The sequence below is a fragment of the Mytilus edulis genome, chromosome 4 (genome assembly GCF_963676685.1).
Source record: "Mytilus edulis chromosome 4, xbMytEdul2.2, whole genome shotgun sequence".
NCBI lineage: Eukaryota > Metazoa > Mollusca > Bivalvia > Mytilida > Mytilidae > Mytilus > Mytilus edulis.
In genome coordinates, this window is record NC_092347.1 from 78,831,519 (window position 1) to 78,858,025 (window position 26,507).

Below are 26,507 nucleotides of genomic sequence, written 5' to 3' on the forward strand. Positions count from 1 at the left end.
GTGACAGAATGTATACATAATCTATGATATATATAAACGACACTATATGCGCATTTCGAAAATTTATATATTTTCAGTGATGTTTGAGGCCAAGATATTTGAAGATAAAAAAAAAAACTAATACAAACTTTAAAAAGCTAAGAACCAAAAGTAAAACCATATCTAGATAAGGTCTATCCAGATAAGGTATCAGAGCAACGATTTTGTGTGATACATTTTTAAATAAAAACGATTTCAAAATTTGCATTTCGGTGTTGACATAAATATCAATAATGTGGTAATTTTTTTTAAATTTCCTGTTTACAAAACTTTGATAATTTTCGAAAAACTGAAGATTTTCTTATCCCAGGCATAGATTAACTTAGCCGTATTTGGAACAACTTTTTGGAATTATGGATCCTCAATGCTCTTCAACTTTGTACTTGTTTGGCTTTATAAATATTTTGATATGAGCGTCACTGATGAGTCTTATGTAGACGAAACGCGCGGCTGGCGTACTAAATTATAATCCTGGTACCTTTGATAACTATTAAAACAGCAAAATTCAAATAGAACTTCAGTCGATTTTCTCACAAGTACCGAAGTACTGGTTACTTGATGTGTGAAACTCTAGTAAACTAACAGTCTACCACTGAGCAGAGGTTTCAACCTAGTAGTAGTAACAATAACAGTACTATTAATTGAAGTTTATTTCTAATGAGGATTTTTAGCAACTGACTTCCGATATAGTTATATTGGTTACAAGACTAAGTACCCCTGTTGGCCTATTATCCATTTTGTCTTTAACATACCTGATATCTAGGTTATCCATATGGAGTTCTCATGACTGGGCATTTCAAATAAAAAGAAGTTATATATATTTATTTTTTATCAAATGTTGTGTTATTCACAATACATAGGGATTTCTATCCAATGCATACATGGCCTGATCCACGTTTTTTATATTTTCGATTCTACTCATAATAATTGTCGTTTTTGCTTTTGTCTTTTAACTCATTTGACCCGAGTTCCAACGAATGAGATGAAATGTTCATCTGGCGCATCTAACTATAAGTCTTGTATCTTTGATAAAATGTATTTATACTCTTTTAGAAAATTTTGTGGAATCAAATGGCTTTTACTTTTTCATACTTTTATAACAATTTCTCCCATACAAGCGTCATCTACATTGTTATAAAAGCTGTAAATATAAATTCTGATAACAATGTATCTTTAATTGTTTTTTTATAGTTCATCTTTTTATTCGTCAAAGCTATTTCAAGGTATACACCCTGTATTATTGATTTACAAGTTGGTAGTAGAAATCCCACGTATATATCTCAATTCGATTTAAGGTTGTCAATGTAGATTAAATTTTCATAAAATATCATTCTTTTAATGTGATGGTTATTTCAAAGCAGAATCGATTATAAATAAAATTGTTGGGTTTATTAAATTTGAAATGAGTGTTTAAATACTAATGAAAAACAATTTCACGTTGTAGACAAGCAAATCAATTGGTGCACTATTTGTTCAAAAACACACGAAGTTCATCATACGATTGACACGCAATAACATTGAGAAATCTCTAATACTTTAGTGTTTTTGGTTTATGATAACACAAACGTCGCTTATACATTTACAATAAGAAAGTTTATTACATATCTCCCAGATTTCTATATGGTTGAAAAGAATTAGAAAATTAAACTGTTGATTTTTTGTTTTTTAAACGTATACATATCTCATTTTGTTTTTTGCATCTATGTTGCTAGAATCTAGATTTTGTGCCTAATAAAGATAATATTTTTACAGATGAAAAGCACTAATATCAGCGTTTTATTGAAGTTGTCTTATTGGTATCTTTGATGGTGTATATCTTGTAGCATTTTATGGTCCAATATTAAAGTTCCTTTCGGGTTTCCTTGAAGTCTTTTTCTGGACCATCAATAAAACTCTTCAATTAGACGAGAAGCGATATCAGGGTGCTGGAGAATTCTCCTGAACAAATCTGTACTTCCACACTTTGTTAGTCCAACAATGAAAAAGAATAGTAGAATTATTGAGGAATTTATTCTCTTGCCAGTCGTATGCTACATTCTGTCACCAGACGAATCATGCGGCTTCAATCCTTTAGAGACAGTGAAATTGTGGTACTATATACCTGTATATATGCAAGTCCAGATCTTTAAATTTTTCACAGGGTACTTTTTGGATAAAGGAGTTCAAACCTAGTGTTTCTCTGTTTTTTACCTCTATATTAAAAAATCCGATAGACTCGAAAGGTTGTAAATCTCTTAATATTTTTGTCAAACAAGTGTACAAATATCAGGAATACAAATATTTGTTTTGCTTCATTTGTGGGGAATATTAATAGTTATTAAAGGTCCAAGTATTATAATTTAATACGTCAGACGTGCTTTTCGTCTACATAAGACTCATCAGTGACGCTCAGATCAAAATAGTTTTTTTAGTGGATTTCTTGTTGTTTCTTAATTATTATTTATAACTGTTGGTGTAAATGTCCTTTGGTTTTGTGAGTCTTGGTTTACTCCTTGGTTTTGATTGTTTTTGTCTTATAAAGAAAAAAAAATACAAATTTGAAAAGCATTGAGGACGAAAAATTCCAAAAAGTTGTGCCAAATACGGCTATGGTAATTTATTCCTGGTATAAGAAAATCCTTAGTTTTTTTTTTTCGAAAAATCAAAGTTTTGCAACAGGAAATTTATAAAAATGACCATATAATTGATATTCATGTCAACACCGAAGTGCTGACTTCTGGGCTGGTGATAATTAGGGACGAAACAAAGAGTCACGTGTTTCTATTCTAACTACAAATATTACTAAGATGTACGTCATATCCAAGTAAGACATGTATCGCCTGCAAACATATGGATTATTATTCGATATGTCATATATGAAACAATGACTTAGGCATGGGGAAACCATCAAAATCAATAACACTATACAAAAAATAATATACTGAAAGAGTAGAAAGTATGCACTACTTCACCAACCCGTTTTCATGAAGTTGCAGATTAAAAACTGGCAGAAAATAGTCATGTTTAGATATAGGAAATCCAAAAATCACTCAGATCAAATAAAGGCAACAGAAGTATACCGCTCAAATGTCAAAATCGATTGAGAAAACAAATTTGGATTACAAACTAAAACCGAGGGAAACATATCAACTATAAGAGGGAAACAGCGAAACAACAGAAACACTGAAATGCAACAAAAACAAACGACAATGTAATATACATAGAAACGAACTTTTAGATAACAACTGCCATATTTCTGACTTGGTACAGGACATTTTAAGAAAAGAAAATGGTGGATTGAACCTAGTTTTGTGGCTAACCAAACATCGGGCTTTATGGCAATGTTAAATATAACGCTAAAATGACAAGATAACATGACAGAGAAATACACAAATAAATGAAATAACAGTACATTTCGACATGTTAACTACAGATTAACAACGAATACCTAAAATTAATTTAGGGCGGTACACAAAAACAGCATAAAAGAATTAAGAAATGTGTGTCCCACGAACGTATATATCCACGCCACAAAAAATAGGTAGATTTCTTTAAATTGAATATAAATTGAGAACAAGTTTGTAATTATGTTATTTGATATAATAAATAAAAATCACACTGAATCTCCCAGAAAATATACTGAAGATGATATTATCAAAATGCTGGACTTTTTGATCGACAATATATTTGTTGAGTTTGGAGGATTTATATTTCAACAGACAGTCGGTATTCCAATGGGTACTAATTGTGCACCCCTGCTGGCTGATTTGTTTTTATACTCGTATGAAGCAGAATTCATTCAGAACCTTCTAAAAGACAAAAAGAAAAAGCACCTTCCGAAATTCTTTAATTTTACTTATTGATATATTGATGATGTTCTATCATTGAATAACCCATATTTCAGCCAATACTTACATCTCATATATCCAAGTGAACTTGAAAAATTAAGGATACCACTGATACTAGAAGGACTGCTTCATACCTTGATCTTTTCCTCAATATTGACGTAGATGGACGACTTCACACGAAAATCTATGATAAACGGGACGATTTCAACTTCCCAATTATCAATTTCCCATTTTTCAGCAGTAACATACCCTCTGCCCCTTCGTATGGTGTTTACATATCACAATTGATACGTTATTCTCGTGCTTGTTCACACTATACGGACTTCATATACAGGAGTGTGCTCCTTACGCAGAAACTGCTCCAACAAAGTTATGAGGAGGACAGATTAAAATTGACACTCCGTAAATTTTATGGACACCATCACGATTTGGTGGATCCATACGATGTGTCGTTGACCAAACTAGCTAAGGACATTTTTACCACATGGTAGATTGTGTTTTGTCATAATATCGTCTAATCTTTTAATTACCAAACGTGACTTATTCCCGATTGTGACTGTTTTGCCGAGTGTGAACTCGCATTACTATAAGACGTGGTACGGTACTTGTCTATCCCAAATTCATGTATTTAGTTTAAATGTTTAATGTTATATTTGTAATTCTCATCGGATTTTGTCAAATGTGTTGACGTCTTTTCTATTATATTCATGTGTTATGGTAAAGAAAATTAATCACCGCCTTCATTTATTAGATTTGATTTCGTTCAACGTAATCAGTACGATATTTTACGTTTGAAGTTAGATTCAAAACAAACCGGACATAGTTTTATAATATAGTTAATTGCTACCTTAGTTTGATATTAATAAGTATTAAAATGTGCTTTGTTATTAAATGCAATATCAGTATTTAGTTCAAATATATAATCTTAAATCAATCCTAATTCTATCTTATTCATTCTTATGTGACGTCATTTTTAATTTTTTGATGATCTGTTTTATAAATTCAAATAACGTCATTTTTTCGTCATTTTTCAGTTTCAAATAGGACGTCACTTGGCTTAGAGGTTTAAACTTATTCGGATGTGTCTACTTTTGTGTTTCAAATGTCTGGTTATGTAAATGTATTTCAGTTGTTTCCTGTAATTAGTTAATACTTCAGTTTTATCATGTACATCTTTTGAATATTCATTTTATAAAATTTACTGTTTGCAAAAGTATAAATTATTCTAAATTATAGAGATTTTCTGGTAACCAACAGAAAACCCTTGCCGTTTTTGGCACAACCTTTTTGATCATTTGGTCCTCGATGCTGTTCAACTTTGTACTCGTTTCGGCTTTCAAACTTTTGTATCTGGGCGTCACACGTAGGTCTTGTGTGGACATAATACACTTCTGGCGTATTAAAATTTTGAACTTGTTGCCTTTTGTTGGCTGTTGTTCGTGTGATTCCTTGTCAATTGTGTTCTCCAATTTATTGATATTGTAGTCCTGTGTTGTCATTTTGATGTTATATTTCACATGGCCATAACAGTGCGAGGTTTGGCATGCCACAAAACCAGGTTCAACCCACCATTTTTTCCTTTAAAAATGCCCTTTACCAAGTCAGGAATATGGCCATTGTTATATTATAGTTCGTTTCTGTGTGTATTACATTATAACGTTGTGTCGTTTGTTTTCTCTTATTTTTGAGTGTAAATTCACATTGCGATAAGACGTGTCACGGTACTTGTCTATCCCAAATTCATGTATTTGGTTTTGATGTTATATATGTATGTTATATTTGTTATTCTCGTGGGATTTTGTCTATGTGTGTTACATTTTAGTGTTATGTCGTTGTTCTCCTCTTATATTTAATGCGTTTCCCTCGGTTTAAGTTTGTTACCCCGATTTTGTTTTTTGTCCATGGATTTATGAGTTTTGAACAGCGGTATACTACTGTTGCCTTTATATATCTATAACAATAACAAGAACATTAATATAAAACTTTGTTAGTAATTAAAAAAAAATCATACAAACGATCTTTACTTTTACATGCAAATAGAAAATAGGAAGAAGAAAAAAGAATTAGAAGTACAAACGATAAGACACAAAACAATATCCGATCATAATTAAAAATAAAACATCATAACTAAAAACTTACGCTGGATAAATATATATCGAGACATGTTTTATAGCAATGCGAATTCACACTCTGCAAAACCATATTCGGAAATAGGTCACGTTCGGTACTAAACAGACCATCAAATAAGAAAAAAGGAGCACACGTTCGTGCACAGTGAAAACTACCTATTAAGGTGAGTTCTCTCCAACGATATTCATTTATTTGTAAAGTGGGACACGGACGATGACAACGATGGATCATAAAAAATATTAATAGTTTCAAGTATTTTTTGTTTGTTCCTGATGAAGAATAGTTTAGAAATGTCTTCGGATGCACACATTTTTTTTCCTTTTTGATTTATAAGCTCTTAGTTTTGTTTTTTTTTGGTAAGTTTTTGATTTTCAAATAGTCTTGCCGCAATAATCACTGAAGATGCGCATTTTGTGCAAAATTGTTGTTGTCGTTGATATTATCACTGCCACTGGGCCCATTCATCTGCTGGTGGACTGTAAGTCACCAGCAGAAATCACCAACCCAGTGGCTATATAGTACTTCGGTATTACCATGAAAATACGAATTATGATGTGTTATTAGAATTTGCTGTTACAAACTTGTGAAAATTCTTTTAAATTGAAAAACTATATTTCCTTCACGCAAAGCCCGGATAGCCAGCTTGTATTTTTAATTTTTGTTTTGAATTTGGGCATTGATTTAGAAATATTGATGAACTGCAGTGGCAGATTCAAAAAGTGGCAAGTGGCAACCATCTAATTTTAGCACGGCAATGATCTTATAAGCACGATTTTTTTTTGATTTTCAAATACTTTGGCCTCGATCATTACTGAAGAGACATTTACTGTCGAAAAGTGCATCTTGTGTAGAAAAAAATTGATTTAATTTTGTTCTAATTATTAAACTGTAGAATTACATCATGTTATTGATTGTAATTGGATATCATGCCTTTATCCTTAATCAAGGTCGAATTCCTGAGAGACTGCTTTTCTAATTCATATAATGCTTTATGTGTCTTCATATAAAAATGTCAGTTTCATTGGTTTATACGAGAGTAATTTTCACTTAAATAGCACATGGCTCAGCATGTAAATATCTTTTAAATGCTAAGCTGTCCCTGTAATTCTAAACAAATCTGACAAAATACAAAAAAAAAAAAACAAGAATGTGACCCAAGTACATGGATGCCCCACTCGCACTATCATTTTCTATGTTCAGTGAAAATTGGGTAAAATCCCTAATGTGGCATTAGAATTAGAAAGATCATGTCACAGGGAACATGTGTACTAAGTTTCAGGTTGATTGGACTTCAACTTCATCAAAAACTACCTCGACCAAAAACTTTAACCTGAAGCGGGACGAAGAAACGGACCTACAGACCAGAACACATAATGCCCCTCTACTATCGTAGGTTGGGCATACAAATGTATTTAAATACAGTTAAAACTGAACATTCGCTATAATGAATTCGAAAAAAAACATATCTGACAAGCTTGTTTGGCTTTGCATTATTTGACGAAGCTTTCTCGGATTACATGTAACAATGAACCCCGTCTACGTGTATGTATGACGTTTAGGATCTACCACACACCGTTTACATATCAATCTGATGTTTTTGATTTTTGGTGTACCCATTCAAATGCCAATATGACGTTTGTCATCAAACATGTATATATACTCTATTGAAATGTAAATATAACGTTAGTGATCTAAGATATACTCTTTTTAATTGTAAATCTGATTGATTTTATATTGTGTATAACTATATTTGATTTACTAATAAGTAAAGTAATTAATTTGGTGATAAATGATGAAACAACTTATACATTTGGTATGCCCTAGGAAATTTCTTGATTTACCTTCATAAGGAACGCTCACAACAAAAAAATTTAAAGTCAAGGATGTAAAAATTTGTGTTCATTTTATATCCTCATAAATCTCTTTTATATGGGAAATAATAATTCCATGCTGGGCTTGCTTTTGATAAGAATTATTTTACAAATCAAGATACAAATTGAAGTGTTTAACGACCTTGGCTGGCTATACAGCCCTCGCACGGTCGGCTCGGTGCCCGAAGGCGTTTGGTGAGCATTTAACAATTGTGTGCCATCGGTCAGGAACAGGAAGTGGTCGCCATTTTGGAGGTCACCATCTTGGTTTTATGAGATGTTTTGGTTTGGTATATTTACTATTTTTATGTTTTTTCTTCACAGCAGCTGCTTTGAGGGCCAATTTGGTCAGCTTGGCAGCCCGCTAACCTCGATGATGGAGTATTGGTAGATGAGTCTTGGACGTAGTGCTAAAGATGACAGGAAGCATTATCAGGACCAAAGCCGTGAGGCAGTGAAATGAAGGTCAATCATCTAACACCTAGGATACAGCCCGCGGACGTTAATCGGCATAACACTCCCCCATCTACAATGTGTTTTTTGGAATGCATGTTAACGCGTGAATAGGCCAACTACTACGTTTACTGTACAGCGTTGGATTGGTTTCTGTCATCTAAAGTAGTAAGTCGTTGATCATCTAGAAGTAAACCCTCATTGAAGATAGCGGGTAAAGGAGAGCTGGTCCAGCACGTCCGTTCAGCTGTAATGACTGAGACGTGATTGATGTAAGCAAGATACGTTTATAGCATTTGTTTATGTATCTGTTGTCCTTAGGTGGCATATTTATGGCCTAATTAACACCTTTAGTTTCTTTAATCTGTTGGTTACCCTAACTCGGGTTAATTAGTCTGATCACTACGATTTACACCGGTCAATGTTTACTTTGCAATATCCTTCAATCCACACAATTTGTAATATTTGTTTCTTATGGCTTCAATTTTTCATTTTTGTTTAGAAAACTGAAATCCACGAATTTGAAAACCCACGAAGATGTAAATTTTACTCAATCCACGAAAATTGATACCCACGAAATAAAGTACTTTCACAGTATACAACTTTTACATGTAATTCTGGCGTTTGTGATCAAAAGGTTCATCCTTCACATGTAATTCTGATGATGTACATCTTTTACGATCTGATACGATTTTTTTTGTTGTTGTTGAAACAGTCATTTGTTTTTATAGCGATTCAGATTATAACACAATGTTGACTGATGCCCCAATTTTTTTTACACAAATACCCAATATGTATGTTTGCCTTGCTCACTTATTGTTGTCATTATAATGGAAGTTTATGGGACTGTCATACACTTGAGAGGTTTAGCTAGCTTTAATCCTCCGTCTACTACATAAGGAAATGCTTGTACAACAACAAGACTACGACAGTTGTATTTGATGTGTTTGATTTTAGAATTTGATAAAAGACTTTCCGTTTTGAATTTTCACTTGAGTTCGGTATTTTTGCTATTTTACTTTTTGTGATCAAAGATGTACAACCATCGCATGTAAATATGACGTTTGCAATCAAACATATACAACATTTACATGTAAACCTGACATCTGTGTTAAAAAATATACAATTTCTACATGAAAATAGGACTTTGTGATCCAAGATGTACAACTTTAAATTTAAATCTGACGTTTGTGATCCAGGATTTACAACTAACAGTTAAATCCGACGTATTTGATCAAAGTTGTACAATATCTGACGTTTGTGATCCAAGATGTACATCCTTTACAAGTAAATTTGATGTTCAATGTTTTTCAATTGCTGTATACTATGTAGTACTGTCACATTATTAAAAATTGTTCAGTCGTCAAAAAAACAACATCTGTTCCTATGGATTGCCATGTTATCTATTCTTCTGATGTGTTTGAGCTTTTGATTTTGATAAATACGGACTTTCCGTTTAGAATTTTCCGCAGAGTTCGGCATTTTTGTTATTTTACTTTTTACTGTTCAATATACAAGGCCTCGTTCCTTATGGAGCTAATATGATGTAATCTGTTTTGTTGGTTAAATCGGTTAGTCTACTAACCGATTTACGAGATTAAAACATCAGTAAACTGCTGTCGATTTAATAATTAAAGTACTTTACTTTTTTTTTCATTTTAATTATACAGTTGATTTACGAAATTTTAGGTTTTTTTAATGTTCAAGCAATTAAAGCGCAAGTGTAGATTAAAAAAATACTAGTAATACATCAAATTCTTAAGTTAATTTCCGCAAACTAAAACCCTGTCGGTATAGATGTCTTTGTTTGATCTTTATACTGTAAACCAACTTATTTTCGCAAGCGATTTATTTCCCCGACATTCGCGATTCGAAATATAACGCGAATATAAATCTTCGCGAAAAACTTTGAGATTTCCTTATCTAACAACATGAAGTGAATTTGAAATTCGCGAAATAAAGAACCCGCGAAACTAAGTTGGTTTACAGTAGTTCTGTTCTTTGAAGAATTTTGTTCAGGTGACATGTCTTTTGATAGTTTCTGCGTAATTCTTCTTATGAAGAGCAATACTTCTTTGTGCAGACATTTTGTCTATTGTTGAAGACCTCTAGATATGGGGTATATCCCGTGTCATTTTGTTCATATGGAAGGAATATGGCAGTTGGTATCTAATAGTTCGTTTCTGTGTATGTTGGCGTTTGTTTTTGTTGTACTTCAGTGTCAACGTTGTTCCTTTGTTTTCTATTAAAGTTGATGCGTTTCCTTCGGTTGTAGTCTGTAACCCGGATTTGTTATCTATCAGTCGATTTATGACTTTTGACAACGGTATACTACTGTTGCCTTTATGTCTCCAATTAATAAAAATGTTTCTCAAGCTAGCTTGTTTGAATAGTTATGTACACTTGTTTTACTTATGATTGGTTTTTTTTTGTTATAATACCCAAGGTTATGTCAGTAGCAATAATTTCTTTCATTTTTGGAAAAAAATTGAGACCTGCTTGTTTATTGAAAGTTTTTAAAATAACAAATTATGCCTTTTTTCAATTTTCATTAATTTTATTATGCTTAAATGCACTGCATTTGCAAACCATTATAATAGACATTTAATGTCAACATTAACTTATTATGTACAATATAAAATATACACATATGAATATCTTAAAGTTAGCATTTATACACAGTATAAAATATTAAATAAAAACAATTGAAGTGAAATTATAATTAAAATGAGTATTTCGTCATACATTTATATATAATTTGCATCCAATAAAAAGAGTCATGTTGAATGTCAATAGCAGTTATGAAATTTGGTTTATGAGAATAAAGATCATTCATTCATTCAAATGACAATGAAATAAGAATATTACTGATAGTTGATTGGGTGGTAAGCAGTAATTAAGTTTTACTGAAAAAGAAACAATACCAACAGAGGCTGCTCCAACGTTTACAGATGTTTCCGTAATTGGTATATATACATAATAGTCCAGTGGCAGTACACACATACAAACAGCTTTAGTTCATAATCGGATGTTAAAAACCTCAAAATATGAATGCAATTAATCCCATATATTTCAGAAATATAAATTGTAGAGTGTAGGGAATCCCTGGCATTATGATAAGTTCAATATTGTTTTGAACGCAAGTAAGTTGCTTGGGTTTTTTTTTATGTTAGATTTTGAAGCATAATTTGATCAAAATCGACTAAAGCACCATTTTGACGCAGCTGTTATTATGCCTTTCTATACTTATTTTGCTTTTCATTCATAATCTGAAGCATAATTTGTTCACAAATAATCATTATCATCAATGACAGGAGCATTTTTGATGTAACTGTTATTATGCTCTTCCGTACTTTCCCAGGAAAACTCATAGCCAAGGATTTCTGATAATTCTCTATCAAACTGTCCATAAAATGTCTCAAGCATTTCTTTGGTTTTGTTCATCATAGCTCCCAGTTTTTTATCTTTAAATTTTCTTTTATTCTGCCTTTTCAGCTTTTTCATTGCTACAGATTGCTCTTTCGAAAGAGGTCCTTTAAAGAAAATATAACAAAATGTGATTTAGTATAAAAATATAACAAGTTGTTTTCTTCTTTTTTTAAGTAAAGAAAATAAACAAAATGAATTTAGTGTAATGTTGTAGCCATTAAATAATAAACAATAATATATCATTTGGAAAGTTGTTAAAAAGACATGCTCAAGGATACTATAAAATTGTCATTTTAATTATGCCAAAATTACTAGCTTAATGACAGTTGTTGTCACAACACATTTTAAGTCATACATGTTTTTTACAAATGATCTTTGTTATTTGTTTGATATATTTTTAGTATTTAATAGAGTCAAAATCACCACTTTAGACGAATACATCTGATTAAAATTCAAACTTCTTTAGTATCTAATTGCTAAACGCTAGTTGCTCCTTTTACTACTATAATTAAGAAGAAAAACATGGCAATTTAGCAGTCTTATACAGGATGAAAAGGTTTAAATTTTAAACTGAAAGCAACTATGTAGACAGAATTTTCAATGTAATATATATTTCATTAAGTGTTGTATTCTTCTTTACATCATTGATCTGTTCTTTACTATATATATATATATATATATATATATATATATATATATATAATCTCTAAATTGTGATTTATCTATAGGGAAGTATCTTACCATATTAATACTATATACGCCACTTACGGAGTTTCAGAAACTTGAACACTTTCTTCATGGTTTTTAGCATTTTTCCAGAGTACTCATTCAACGTAAGAACAAGAAACTGTTCTCGTGGATATAATTTCAACCAGTCCTTTAAATAAACGCTATAAACTCCTATCCTAAGTCGTACCTGTTCCAGAAAAAAAATCATTCATCATATATACTTATTTTTCTTAAAGTAGCAGATTCGTTTCCCTAAGATATGAATGTCCCATACTTTTTGTGGGAGATGCAGATACTACTTTGGTAAACATATACACATTTTATAGGGACACATTTGAACAGCGGTAAACTACTGTTACCTTTATTTACATATCTTCCCAAAGAAAATGTTTAAGTTTGAATTTTCAGCCTGATTTTGAAATTCTTGCATAATTCAATGTTTATCATTATCAATTGGCACTACTGTTAACGTATTGTGTTAAAGATGTACCTAAAAAAATAAGCTTAAAAATCAAACTTACCTGTGATGCCATGCCTATTGTGTAGTTATAAAGACAGTGGCGTATGGAATGGTTATTAAAACAATTTTCATAAAGCTGCACAGAAAAGTTGACTCTGTTGTGGAAATCTTCTAATGACTTATTAGCTGTGGGATTAAAGTAAAGGTAATCTGAAAACAACCTGAAAAACAATAATATATTCGTAATTGGTTATTTTTTTATCAGTCAATAATGTAAGAGAAATAATATATCATGTTTAATAAGATGATTGATTAAATGGTGGTCGTTTGATCAATGCACGTCTTTTGTAAAAGAAGGGTGAAAGATACCAGAGGGACAGTCAAACTCATAGATCGAAAATACACTGACAACGCCATGGCTAAAAATGAAAAAAACAAACAGACAAATAATAGAACACAAGACACAACATAAAAAACTTAAGACTAAGCAACATGAACCCCTACAAAAACTGAGAGTTCGTGTAGTAACAAATGCTATGTATTAAATCAATGAAACAATGAAACATCCAAGCAGTTTCCACAAAGTGAGGATGAAGATTCGCGCAATTTCAACTACTTCTGGAAGACATAGGGGAAGAAATTGAAACCTGCAGGAGATCACCACAGACGTTTAATAGTTTAATTGCAAGGTTTTCGTTTCAGAATGATTCCCGCAAACGTAACATCGGATCAAACGCCTTAATTCCAGTGGATTAATTATTAACCAAACAGGAGTCCCTTTCTTTGCAGCACTGGACGTGATTTGTATAGTTCACCATATTTATGTACCCATTAACACTTTTCAAGTTCGCTGAAAAAAAAGCAAACACTTTTCGAGTTCTCTTAATAAAGTGATCCCTTCTAGAAATCCATTATTTGTGCAAGATGGTAACGGTAACCGATCAACCGAGTATTCCTTTGTTTATTATCTTTCACGTTTCACTTGTTTAACATCCATCATTTCGGGGACTTTATAGCTTACTATGTGGTATGGGTTTTGATAATTGGTCTCTGGTGGAGAGTTGTTTCAGTGGGTGTTAAATGTTATATATTCCAGATAATTTGTTTTTCGGTTTGCTGTAATTTTACAACGTAAAAACAAAGCAGAACAGTACTATTTTAATAATTCTTGTCTGAAGAACGAACAACAGGTTGTACCGTATTGCTGTAGTAAGAAAATAATTACGGCACAATTATAGGCACCCGAAAACAGGCAGTATTAATCTGACTGATCTGAAATTGATTACACTTTACATGTTATATCACTGTCAAGCTGTATTTTAATATAGAGAACATGCATAGAGTTTAATTCACATACTAGTTGAGCGAACTTGTGGACAAAGTGAATACAATATAGCCTTTATTCTAAGAATATGGATAAAATTAAGTTGAATCCAACGCATACCTTTCTGATGGGTTTCGCAAAATAATTATAACTTTCAAATCAGGAAGAAAATGTTTCATATAATCTGCGTTTGTGTACAGTGGTTCATCTTGTCCTATATTTTCAGGCAGATGCCACCAATCATCATTCTCCCACATCACTGAAACACTGGCTTCACCTAAATCAATGAATCGTGACGATGTTTAATAGAAAAATATATATGACATTATGAGATCGAGCCATGAATTTAAGTAATAATGGTTATGCGTTTAAAATTATAGTCACTAAATAAATATGTTGGAATTTGACATCTATTATTCTACAATTGACAATTGTTTATCAAAAACTATAATACATAGTTAATGGGGAAAATCGTATATTGTTTTGTTTATGTGAAAATGAATACCGGTATATGTTTGTTAGCGTACTTTGACCTATAATGGTATACTTTTACAAAGTATGACTTGAATGGAAAGTTGTGTTATTGGCACTCATACCACAAAACAAATGATAAAGTAAAATATTTGTAAAATTGAATAAAAAATGGTCAAAACATTGCAGAGCTCATGAAACAACTATAATTAAATTGAGAATGGAAATGGGAAATGTGTCATAGATACAACTACCCAACCAAAGATCAGAAGTCAGCTTAACGGTGTACCAATGAATCTTCAACATAGCGAGAAAAACCCGCACCAGTAGTCTTAATTAAAGTACATGTACAATGTATTACTAGTATATAAATGGTACCTGTAACAATCTGATGTTTGGCATCGTCACCTCTTCTCTCTATCTGAACTGCTGTCTGATCAAACATGTCTATATAGTCTGACAAGGGAATGATATCGGTGTAGTTCAGTCTTTTACCTGGTAAGAAATATATTTTTTTTAATACAGTGAACGCTGCACGAGACGACTGCAGCCTGGCATTCACCTGTAAGATCAATTGAAAATCGGTCTCCTGTTTTTTTTTATTATTTGAAAAATAGTCATGATCTGATTCTCGGTTAACGAAACACGCTTCTGGCGTATCTTAAAATAATAAGCCTGGTACCTCTATTAACTATAAACAGTACATGTCAAAGAATATTTATTCCGAAGACTTTGTTACAAACAGTGCCAGTTCGTTGTTGTTCTGCGGTTTACATGCTGTGTCGACTATTATATAATTTGTTTGCGCGTTTCTCTGTGATGTATGTTTTTGCGTGTGTTTGTGCTGGGTTTCTGTCACGTAGTTCTGTCATTTTAGCGATATATTTTTTAACATTGTCATTAAGCGGGATGTTTGGCTAGCCATTAAACCAGGTTAACCCACCGGAATTTGTTTTCCCTTAATCGATTTATAACTTATGAACACCGGTATACTACTGTTGCCTATATGGTGGACAGTAATTTCACAAATACATCTACATACTACCACAGACTTTGGTAATATCAAAGTGGTACAGAAGCACCACCTCGACTTGCTCGGTGGTTGATGAAAAATACCATCGAAGACATGGCATTTTCCCAGTGCAGAACTACTAGAACAGTTAGTTTACTGATTGATTGGTGGATGCCTAACGTCCAATGATAAGTATTTGTTTACATACGAGTATTCAGGTAAACAAAATGTTCATTGACGCTGCTTTGTATTAGACCGATACAAAGAGTCTATATTTATCATGTTTATTGTACTAGACCACAAAGTAAACAATATGTATGAAGAAAATGACCCAGACGACATTATATTATAACTCAAAGCTGATCCGTCCATATTGATTTTACTGCTTATTGATGTCGTGAACTAAGTGAAAATTACAACAAATTCTAATTCTTAAGTTTTTTTTTATCTAAGGTCTTGATTCAAACATGCAGATAACCCCCGCACTAGACGCGTACATGCTAACATACGGCAGGAAACAGGAAAGTAAGACTATATATACATTGTACATAATCAGAATGTACTTTAACAGTAAGAGGATTAAGGTCAAACACTTCAAATCAAATACGAAAGTTTTAATATCTACAGTGTACACTTTATTCAAAGTTCGAAACACTGATATAACAAGCCTTGTCGGTTTATGATAATTTATACATACAATGCATAATACGTACGTCACCTATACATTCATACGGTTTATAAAAAAGGGCTTAAACAGATTAGAAATCTGAATGCTATTTTACACAAAATGTTTATAGATCTCCTGGTGTCAACTATATTTAGGTCACCTATGAATATACCTATTTGCACTTAAATAAAGATATGATTTTTACAGATGAAAAGCAATATTTTCATTTTCATAGAAACACTTATTCTAATTAGATATATCAAGGAGTAGGCTATATATACAAATCCTTGGATATACTATATCCTTCCTTGGATATACTATATCCTTGGTTTATTCAAGGTCACGAGTTCCTTACCCATTCGGTTTCTGGACCACCAGTGAAGTTCTTTAATCGGAGGAGAGACTACATCAGGATGCTGTATAATTCTCCTAAATAAATCAGTACTTCCACATTTTGGCTGTCCAATTATAAAGAAATACGGTAAACATCTTAGTCTTTGAGGTATTTGGTCCCTTGTAAGTCGTGTGCTCCATTCGGTCATCAAACGAATGATGGTGCTACGAACATTTGGTGACAGTAAACTGTATTTATTGTTCTGATAAACATTCGTGGTGTATAAAGGTTCATGCCAACATGGATTCTTGTACTTTTTTAACAATTGGAATGGTTTCTAAAACATTAAATTCGTTGTATCAATACCATGATTATATTTACAAATAGTTTTTGTCCGCGGACTAAAGTGATACGCAAATACATGAAATGACAAATTTGTAGTTTTGGCACACTAAAATGTGTCGCTTGTTTTATCAACATTTTATTTATTTGAACTTGAAAACTAGGGCCAAATGACACCCGTCAATCTTGTAATAAATCTATATACGTGATTTATCTGCATACCATAATTATGCTGTTTACAAAATGAAATATCGTATATAGTTTCAATGAAGCAGATATATTACAAAAACTTTAAACAAATTAAAATGAAAAGGTTAGCGGAAACTGACTAATTCCTACACTATAAGAATAATAGAAAAGAGTATTTCATTTCTTATCACTAGTCTGTTAGTTCATTGGTTTTCGTTTGTTGCTAAATATCAAATTTGTGTTTCGTACATGTATTTTTTTGTACATTTATCAGGCTGTTATATTTTTCTCGTTTGAATTCTTTTACAAATCATTTCGGGGCTTTTTATATCCTTTTATGCGGTATGGGTTTTGCTCACTGTTAACGTCAATGTATGCCGTACATTGACAAGTATTTGGTACCGTCTACCTCATCTGAGTGGCCTCATCTGAGTGGCCTCGATGGCTAAGTGGTCCAAGTGGTCGAACTACTATATCACTATAGCCTATCAACACCGAGGTTGTGATTCGAATCCCGCTTTTCCGTGCGCTAGACACCAAATTAACTTGATTGTCGTTTTTTTTTCTTCCGAAAGTCGGTGGTTATCTCCACCCCTCCGAATTTTTCCACCAAAAAAATCTGACCGCCACGAAAAAATTACCACAGTAGTGCTAAAAGTGTCGTTAAACAACAAATAATCAACCGATTAATCTACGTCATTTTGTCTCAGGTGGAGAGTTGTCTCATTGGCAATCCTACCACATCTTCTTATCTTTATATAAAGCCACCATATATGTTTATCAAAGCAAAGTTAACTTATCTCGACTTATATGAGTTGTATGTTTCATTCAGCACACATACCTCATCATTTCTGACAAGAATTGATGAAGCATTGATTTCTTTTTCATGCTTTAGCAAATTGATAATATCTCAATTCGCATTTCGTGAAAATCGATTATTTAAGTGACGTACCATACATTTATCTCAAATTTATCAAACTTTTTTACTGCAGTATTTTCAACTGTTTATTTCAGGATTTTTAATCTCTCTTTGGTTTTTTTTTTCTATTGTCTCATAGTTATCATAGATATAAGTTACATTAATGTTAGCATTAGAATTAAGTTAAAATTAACAACGTGTCTACCTTGTGTAATAGGTCTATTTCTGGATGTGTCCAAATGAACTTTGTTTCGTTTCTTTCTGTGGTGTTGGTATAGTTCGTGCCATGAATTCCCGTGTCTGACAGAAAGTGAATTGACCAGTGGTGAGCAGGTGGTGAAGTTGTCGTATGAACATGGAATATTTGAGAAAGTGACATTAACATTGTTCCCAGCACACATACAACAGCAACCACGTATAGAGTCGAGGCTGTTGTTCGAGGTCGGACTAGCCATTTTAGTAGTATTTTAACAATCTGTTGAGTACAACATCGGCCATATACCATTTCCTTTGGATCCTCACCATTTAGGCAATATGTAATTTATAACCTGAAAATATTTTGTTGTGATATTTAATAGGCACAAGTTCTATTAAGAAAACATGATACATTCATCTGGTCCTCCAACACGTTAATCAGATTGTTTTTTACATGGAACCCATATATATACTTTCGACAATCATTTATATTTTCCCAAAAAAACTCTAGGGAAATTTTAATGTGATTTTTAAGCAATTTTTGTCTCTCAACTCGATGGTAATCATGTGTATGTAATTTCCGTTTTCTGGACTTTCAAAAATTCTGGATTCGCAGTTTCTATATGCAATAAGAGTCATGATAGTGTGAAAAAAAGTAAAAAAGCAACATATAGAACTCCAAGGAAAATTCAAAACGGAAATTCCTTTATCAAATGGCAAAATAAAAAGCTCGAACACATCAAACGAAAGGAGATCAACTGTCATATTCCTGACTTGGTACATGCATTTTCTTACGTATGAAATGGTTGGTTGAATACTAGTATGAATTTATAGCTAAACTTCTCACTTATATATGACAGTTAATATGTCCTTACATTACGTGTACTAGTATTAAGGAACAATTGATTCTTTATGCACAGTAAAAATAAAAGAAAATATCTTCCTCAGGTTCCTTATAGTATCATTTGAAATTTTCTGACTTGTAATGGTAAATTTGGGACTAATTATTTGAAAAATCCAGAAATCCCACGTACCTAAAGTTTATGCATTTAGAAATCGTAGACTCGTTACAGTTTTGACACAACTTCGATGCTCAGTTTCCTTTTAAAATTTCGAAATTCATAGCCAACGTTCAAATTCAAATTCATCTTGAATGTTCTTTTTATGCTGACTAAGAAATCACGAATAAATGAGATGAAGAACATCGATACAATCGCTGTTCATTTGCGTTTTGTGTTTTGTGTTTTTTGTGTTTTTTTTCTTTGCATTTCAGATTTTGTGTCATAGATACCCATTATCCTTTCTTTTCTATTCAATTAACTTATGAAAATGAAACGAACGAAAACACAAATGTAAACCCTTAGAGGTGCGTTTAATTCTTATAATTCTTTAATATATCCAACACGTGTTTCTTCGACTACCGTAAACATTATTAACACATTTTAAAAGTACTTGTGCATGGATGACGTGGTCTTACAGACATTTTGCTTATATTGGTTACGCAAGTCTATTGTCTTACGGTCTACGGCAATAAATAAACTACAAAAAACTGTTGAAAACCGGATGGAACTCTTGATTATGCAATTCACATAAAAATTATTGTATTAAATCACATGTACGCTCTATACATGAACTAAGTTACTATTACATACATGTATAGCTTATGGGAAGATTTTATAAGTTGTTTAAATTGTGTGACTGTCACATCCCTAATGAATAATTAAGCAAATACAATAAATGTAAATAGATGACTAAGGGGAAAGTAAAGGAGTGTAATTTTTAATATTCATTTACAGTTGCTCGTGGTCATTAGTAAATAAAATAATCAAGTGGCTGGCAATTTATGTTATGGTTTATAAAATATATAATGGGATAGTAAAAAGCAGTAACCTTACTTATTTTACTGGGAAAGGATGAAATAAACTATTCACTTCACCAAACTGTGGGTCAACCCTATCCACACCCAACCCCAACCCCTGCTTGTATGAATAGAATAGAATAGAATATTTTTATTCACCAAATTAGGGCCCCAGGAGGGCATATAGCATACAGACAATATTATTATAAACAATAACATATGCAATACACAAACAATAAAAGATATGTAACAAGTGTTACATATGTATGTATAACATTCATTTTCGCAATTAGGTATTTTTTGTACATCAACTCTATTTTATATACGTTCAACTATATCTACAAACGACTTTGATGACCAGAAAAATCAATTTACTAGGTTAACAATATATTATACAATATTTATGTAAGCCCAAGACTGTATAATAGATACATAATACTCTAATGTTAGTATAAAATGTTATGAATATGTTTGACACTTGTTCAAATGCCAACAGTTTATACTAACCATTGTCATCTGTCATAATCATGATATTATAAACGTACACGTTTAGGGTACAAATTTTAGTATTTTACTGTACACGAAACTCACTATGCAACTTCTGCGGATAACTATTTAGTGCTGCTTTTTAGTTTGAAAACGTGACACTAGTTGAACTATCAGCTGGTCATATTTGACATTCACACATAACATTTTGTGCATTTTCAGAATACAGTGGTTTCTCAACACTCACTAAGCAACATTGAATGGTAATTTAGTAATCCTTTGTAGTTTGAAAAAAAAGACACTTGTTCAACTACCAACTGTTCATACTTAACATTTATATTAACATTAAGTGCATTTTCAAAGTACAAAGATTTCTTTCTTTGTAGAATATTTGCTATTAAGTCCTCTATTGACGTATAATCTACTCTGTTTACATCTTTTATCTATCGGTAAGATCTGAAGTTGATGATGCATATGCAGTGGCCTTGAACAAGGAATTTCCCTAACCTTGGCCTACGTATAAAGTATATGTATACTTAAGATTAATTTATATATCACGATACCTACTGCTTTAAACACTTTTAAAGATAATTGCTTTTGTGTTCGTGTACAATCTATGCGATAAGATGAAGTATGGTAGTTACATGATAATATTTTGTTCAGATAACACCTTTTAGTCTTTAAAACTTAGTAAGATTACAGAGGATGTCATTTTAGATGAAGATTATATCAACTTACTGTCTTTACAAATTACACAGTAGACCATCAACAGACATTAGATAATCATTTATCCTGATTTATACACTACTGTGAAAATACGACAATGAATCATGACAATTTGGCAAAAATTTAATTTAAATAAAGGTCTAAAAAGGTTAAATGTTACTCAAATAAAACTATTTAAATCACTGTGTTAAACTGGGTACCAAAAACTAAGCATAAGAAGTTGATAATATTATGAGACATGCAAATCTGTAAAAGTAAAATAATCAATCATAAACAAGAAATGAATATATAATGGGAAATTAACTCACAGTAAACATGTGTGCGGCTACTGGCTATCCATCAAATAAGATAAATAATGATGCAGTGAGTCCTCCGGAAGTGATTACAGCCAGAGTTGAACATTGATCGTACGATGTTGAGATCATTTTGACAAAAGCATGCCAACTGTTTAATGCATTTGAGGCACTGGGTTAATTTGGCTTAAAATCAGATCAATTTTGGAGTCTTGGAGACAAGTGACGTAATCCAATATATTGCTTATGGCAATAGAACAATATGGAACGCCGTAGCTGCCTTATGTGTACTTGTTTTTAGATACGCTTATACTTTTCAATATATGCACATAGTTTTTCTATATATGCACATACTTTTTCTCTATATGCACATAGTTTACTTTATATGCACATAGTTTACATTATATGCACATAGTTTTTCTATATATGCACATAGTTTTTCTATATATGCACATAGTTTTACTATATATGCACATACTTTTTCTCTATACGCACATACTTGTTCTCTATATGCACATAGTTTACTTTATATGCACATAGTTTTTCTCTATATGCACATCTGTTACTTATTCGTTTTTAATGCGCGGAGTATACGGTTGCACTTTGAATTAAATCGTTTTTCAATTGTGTTCATGTCTCTGGTGGTAACAATGTGTTCTTACAGATGAAATGACCCTATAAGCGCGATTGCAACCGTTCCAGTGCTCGGTTAATACCCTGTTACTTATTCACTTATAATACGTTTGTTGTACGTTGCACCTTTTAAAAAAAAATTCAATTGTGCCCATGTCTCTTGGTGTAACAATGTGTTCTTAGAGATGAAATGACCCTATTAGCGCGCATGTACCCGTTCCAGCGCTCGGTAATTAACCTGTTACCTATTCGTTACCTATTCACTGATAATGCGTTTGTTGTACGTTGCACCTTTTAGAAAAGGATTTTCAATTTTGTCCATGTCTCTTGTGGTAACAATGTGTTCTTAGAGATGAAATTACCCTATTAGCACGCATGTACCCGTTCCAGCGCTCGGTAAATAACCTGTTACCTGTTATATAAAATTAAAGTATTTACATGTTTCTGCTTTTGCACATATTTTCCTTGGAGAACCCTGACAAATATGGTTGAAAATCAAATATGATGAATAAAAGATAAAAATTTGCTCTTCATAATGAACATTTATCATTGTCATAGAAAATTGTAGATTAAAGCAATGTCCCTATTTTTTGGTGGCAGCTTTGTGACAAGTACAGCTTTCTCTTAAATGTTAAATTTACTATTCTAATAAATTCAAACTCTGAATGTTTACACTGCCATTACACATGGAATATTTAAACAAAATCATCCAAAACGTACAAACAAAAAAAATAAGTCTGAACATACTACACTACACATAAAAAGTATTACAAACGTATTATAAGCGAATAAGTAAGAATAGGTAACAGGGTATTAACCGAGCGCTGGAACGGGTACATACGCAGTAATAGGGTTATTTCATCTCTAAGAACACATTGTGACCACCTGAGACATGGACATAATTGAAAATCCTTTTCTAAAAGGTGCAATGTACAACAAACGTATTATAAGTGAATAGGTAACGAATAGGTAACAAATAGGTAACAGGGTATTAACCGAGCGCTGGAACGGGTACATACGCGCTAATAGGGTCATTCAATCTCTAAGATCACATTGTTACCACCAGAGACATGAACAAAATTGAAAATCCTTTTCTAAAAGGTGCAACGTACAACAAACGTATTATAAGTGAATAGGTAACGAATAGGTAACGAATAGATAACAGGGTGTCAACCGAGCGCTGGAACGGGTACATGCGCGCTAATAGGGTCATTTCATCTCTAAGAACACATTGTTACACCAAGAGACATGGGCACAATTGATTTTTTTTTAAAAGGTGCAACGTACAACAAACGTTTTATAAGTGAATAAGTAACAGGGTATTAACCGAGCACTGGAACGGTTGCAATCGCGCTTATAGGGTCATTTCATCTGTAAGAACACATTGTTACCACCAGAGACATGAACACAATTGAAAAACGATTTCATTCAAAGTGCAACCGTATACTCCGCGCATTAAAAACGAATAAGTAACAGATGTGCATATAGAGAAAAACTATGTGCATATAAAGTAAACTATGTGCATATAGAGAACAAGCATGTGCGTATAGAGAAAAAGTATGTGCATATATAGTCAAACTATGTGCATATATAGAAAAACTATGTGCATATATAGAAAAACTATGTGCATATAAAGTAAACTATGTGCATATAAAGTAAACTATGTGCATATAGAGAAAAAGTATGTTCATATAGAGAAAAAGTATGTGCATATATAGAAAAACTATGTGCATATATTGAAAAGTATAAGCGTATCTAAAAACAAGTACACATAAGGCAGCTACGGCGTTCCATAGAACAAAGTAAATGGAAAAAAATATTACTTGTACGATGGACTATATGATACCGATGAAAATGATAACGGGTCGTTTTGGATTCAGATACTGCCTATTAAAGTTTAACACACTTAAGTTTTGTTTGAAATAATGATTAAATCATTATGTCGATCAGACGGTTTCTTGGAACTAGGATAGATGTTAACTATATTGACACAAATAAAAAAATATTTCTTTGTGCATATTTCTGAGGCACATTTAGATTTTATCAGACTTATCCATTGTAACACTCCTCTCCAATCTGTCCTTTCAATTTTATGAGATCCATTTTATTTTATTTTCAATATTAAGTCATGTTTATAAGAAGTTTTAAGTTTTATTCTTTGTTTTCAGTCTCATCATCTTTCAGAGGTCGCATTCAAGGTCATGTATTTACAAAATTCTAATTACCCACCCTTGAAAGGCAAATAGATCAAGTAACTATCGAGGTCGTGTCCAGTTACTACAAGTACCCATACTTAATGGTAATAACTCTCCTTATTTACGAAATATGATTCACTTCAAACGAGGTAAAACTATTAACATGCACTGATGGATTATCAAAGGGGTAAGACAGTACATAACCATCTTATTTGAACCTTGAATGACCTGTTAGCAGAATACAAGAATTGATTTAATGAAATAATTACGTTTTGTGTATGCGTTTAGAAATTACTGTTATTGTTTTTATTTATATATAACTATTTTTCAACTATTCTTGATTAAATTTAAAATGCAAATCAGTGTTGAATGTTTAAGACTTCGTGTTTGTTTAAAACGTGCATAAATGTTATAAGTAAACTGAAAAATGTTTAATAAAAAAAATAACGGCCTGATTTATGTACAAAATAATGACCGGGGAGAAATACGATACACATACAGCATACAGCATACTTGTAACTTGACTTTTTTTTTTTTTAAATAATCGGATACTGAAACTTGTACTGTATATGTAGCTGAAATACACGATATGTATGATACGAACATTCATTTAAAGCAAAAATTTAAGAACGATTGAAATAAAAGCTTAAATAAACTACAATCATTTTGATCATACCAGCAATAATAGTTGTGTCTCATCAATGAAAAAATATGTCCCTGTATGTTTGTTTTTACTTTTGCGTTTGTATTTTGTAAATGTCCGCTGCAATAATTCCTGTATTTGATTTTGCAATAATAAAATGGTTTAGATTTGATTTGTTAACTTACTTATATGAATATGGTATGACTAAAAAAATTAAGAAAAAAATATTGATTTTACCAAGGCGTTGATTATTCTAAGTCATTGTCGATTTTATAAGAGACTACTTACTTATAATAGTTACTTTGTTAGCTAAAGGATTTTATAATACAACATGACAAAAAACAAACATTTCAATTGTTAGTTCCATAAAATCCTGATATTTACCTTAGAATGAACAACTTACTATCGTATAAATTATCATGCTCGTTAACAAATGGTTTGAATACCCGGGTTAATTATCCGGAATTCGATATTTCATTCAGCCAGGTAAAAATGGTGGATAGGGGTTACCTGAGAATATAAATAACAACTAAACCATGTTTATAAATACCTCCATTCGGCGTCCTTTGCTACCCGTTCCTGACCCACGGCACAAAATATTTAAATGCTCACCAATCGTCTTCGGGCACCGAGCCGACCGTGCGAGGGCTGAAAGGCCAGTCAAGGTCGTTAAACACCACCACATATATATATATATATAAATACCCCGAGAAAATAAAAACGTGTATGGATGTATACCTGTAAGGACAGTAATTAAATTATCAAGTGTGGTCAAGGGAATAGGTCAATAGTAAAGTACATACTTTTGATTTGAAAATATTCCCAAAAGACAAACTTACCTGTTTCCTACAATTTTTAAAAGGTAAAAAATATAATGATTAATACCACACATCGGATTAACTATGTTTATCAGATTTTGATTGGTCTAGCAAGTCTCGCCTCATGAATGAACCCGAAGCTAGACCAAACGTATGTCCCTGTTAGGGTTAAAATAACAAATAAGCCACTATGAACTATCATTTATTCACAGGGCAGTAGAGACATATTCCTTTAAAAGTGACATTTGCAGTTGAAAACATTAGAAAAACGTAAAGGAAAAAGTCTGACTATCCCTTATTAATTTCATCCCTCTCACGTAGCGCTCCCGTTTTCCGAATGTTTAAAATTTTGTAATGAATTGTCACATGAAAGATTGCTAGATCACCTAGGGTTCGAACATATTAAATGCTATAGTGAGAACTCTCTTAATATACAGCTGCTGCCATTCAAATGATAAAGTAAA

The 26,507-nt window shown here is 32.1% G+C and overlaps 1 protein-coding gene across 7 annotated transcripts; it reads right to left on the reverse strand.

Moving 5' to 3' along the window:
- Positions 1-10,856: 10,856 nt before the first annotated feature.
- Positions 10,857-26,173, reverse strand: LOC139520624 (carbohydrate sulfotransferase 15-like). Of its 7 annotated transcripts, none has more exons than XM_071313444.1 (8): positions 26,065-26,173; positions 18,402-18,744; positions 16,768-17,083; positions 15,112-15,228; positions 14,383-14,539; positions 13,000-13,159; positions 12,518-12,665; positions 10,857-11,853 (listed from the first exon to the last, which is right to left on the reverse strand). In XM_071313444.1, exons 2-8 carry the CDS (start codon positions 18,699-18,701, stop codon positions 11,606-11,608), a joined length of 1,446 nt encoding a protein of 481 aa, XP_071169545.1. In that variant the 5' UTR covers positions 18,702-18,744; positions 26,065-26,173; the 3' UTR covers positions 10,857-11,605. The 7 variants fall into 7 exon arrangements, with proteins under 7 accessions (XP_071169545.1, XP_071169549.1, XP_071169548.1 ...); XM_071313448.1 differs by lacking the exon at positions 26,065-26,173 and adding an exon at positions 25,629-25,735; XM_071313447.1 differs by lacking the exon at positions 26,065-26,173 and adding an exon at positions 25,610-25,719.
- Positions 26,174-26,507: the final 334 nt, after the last annotated feature.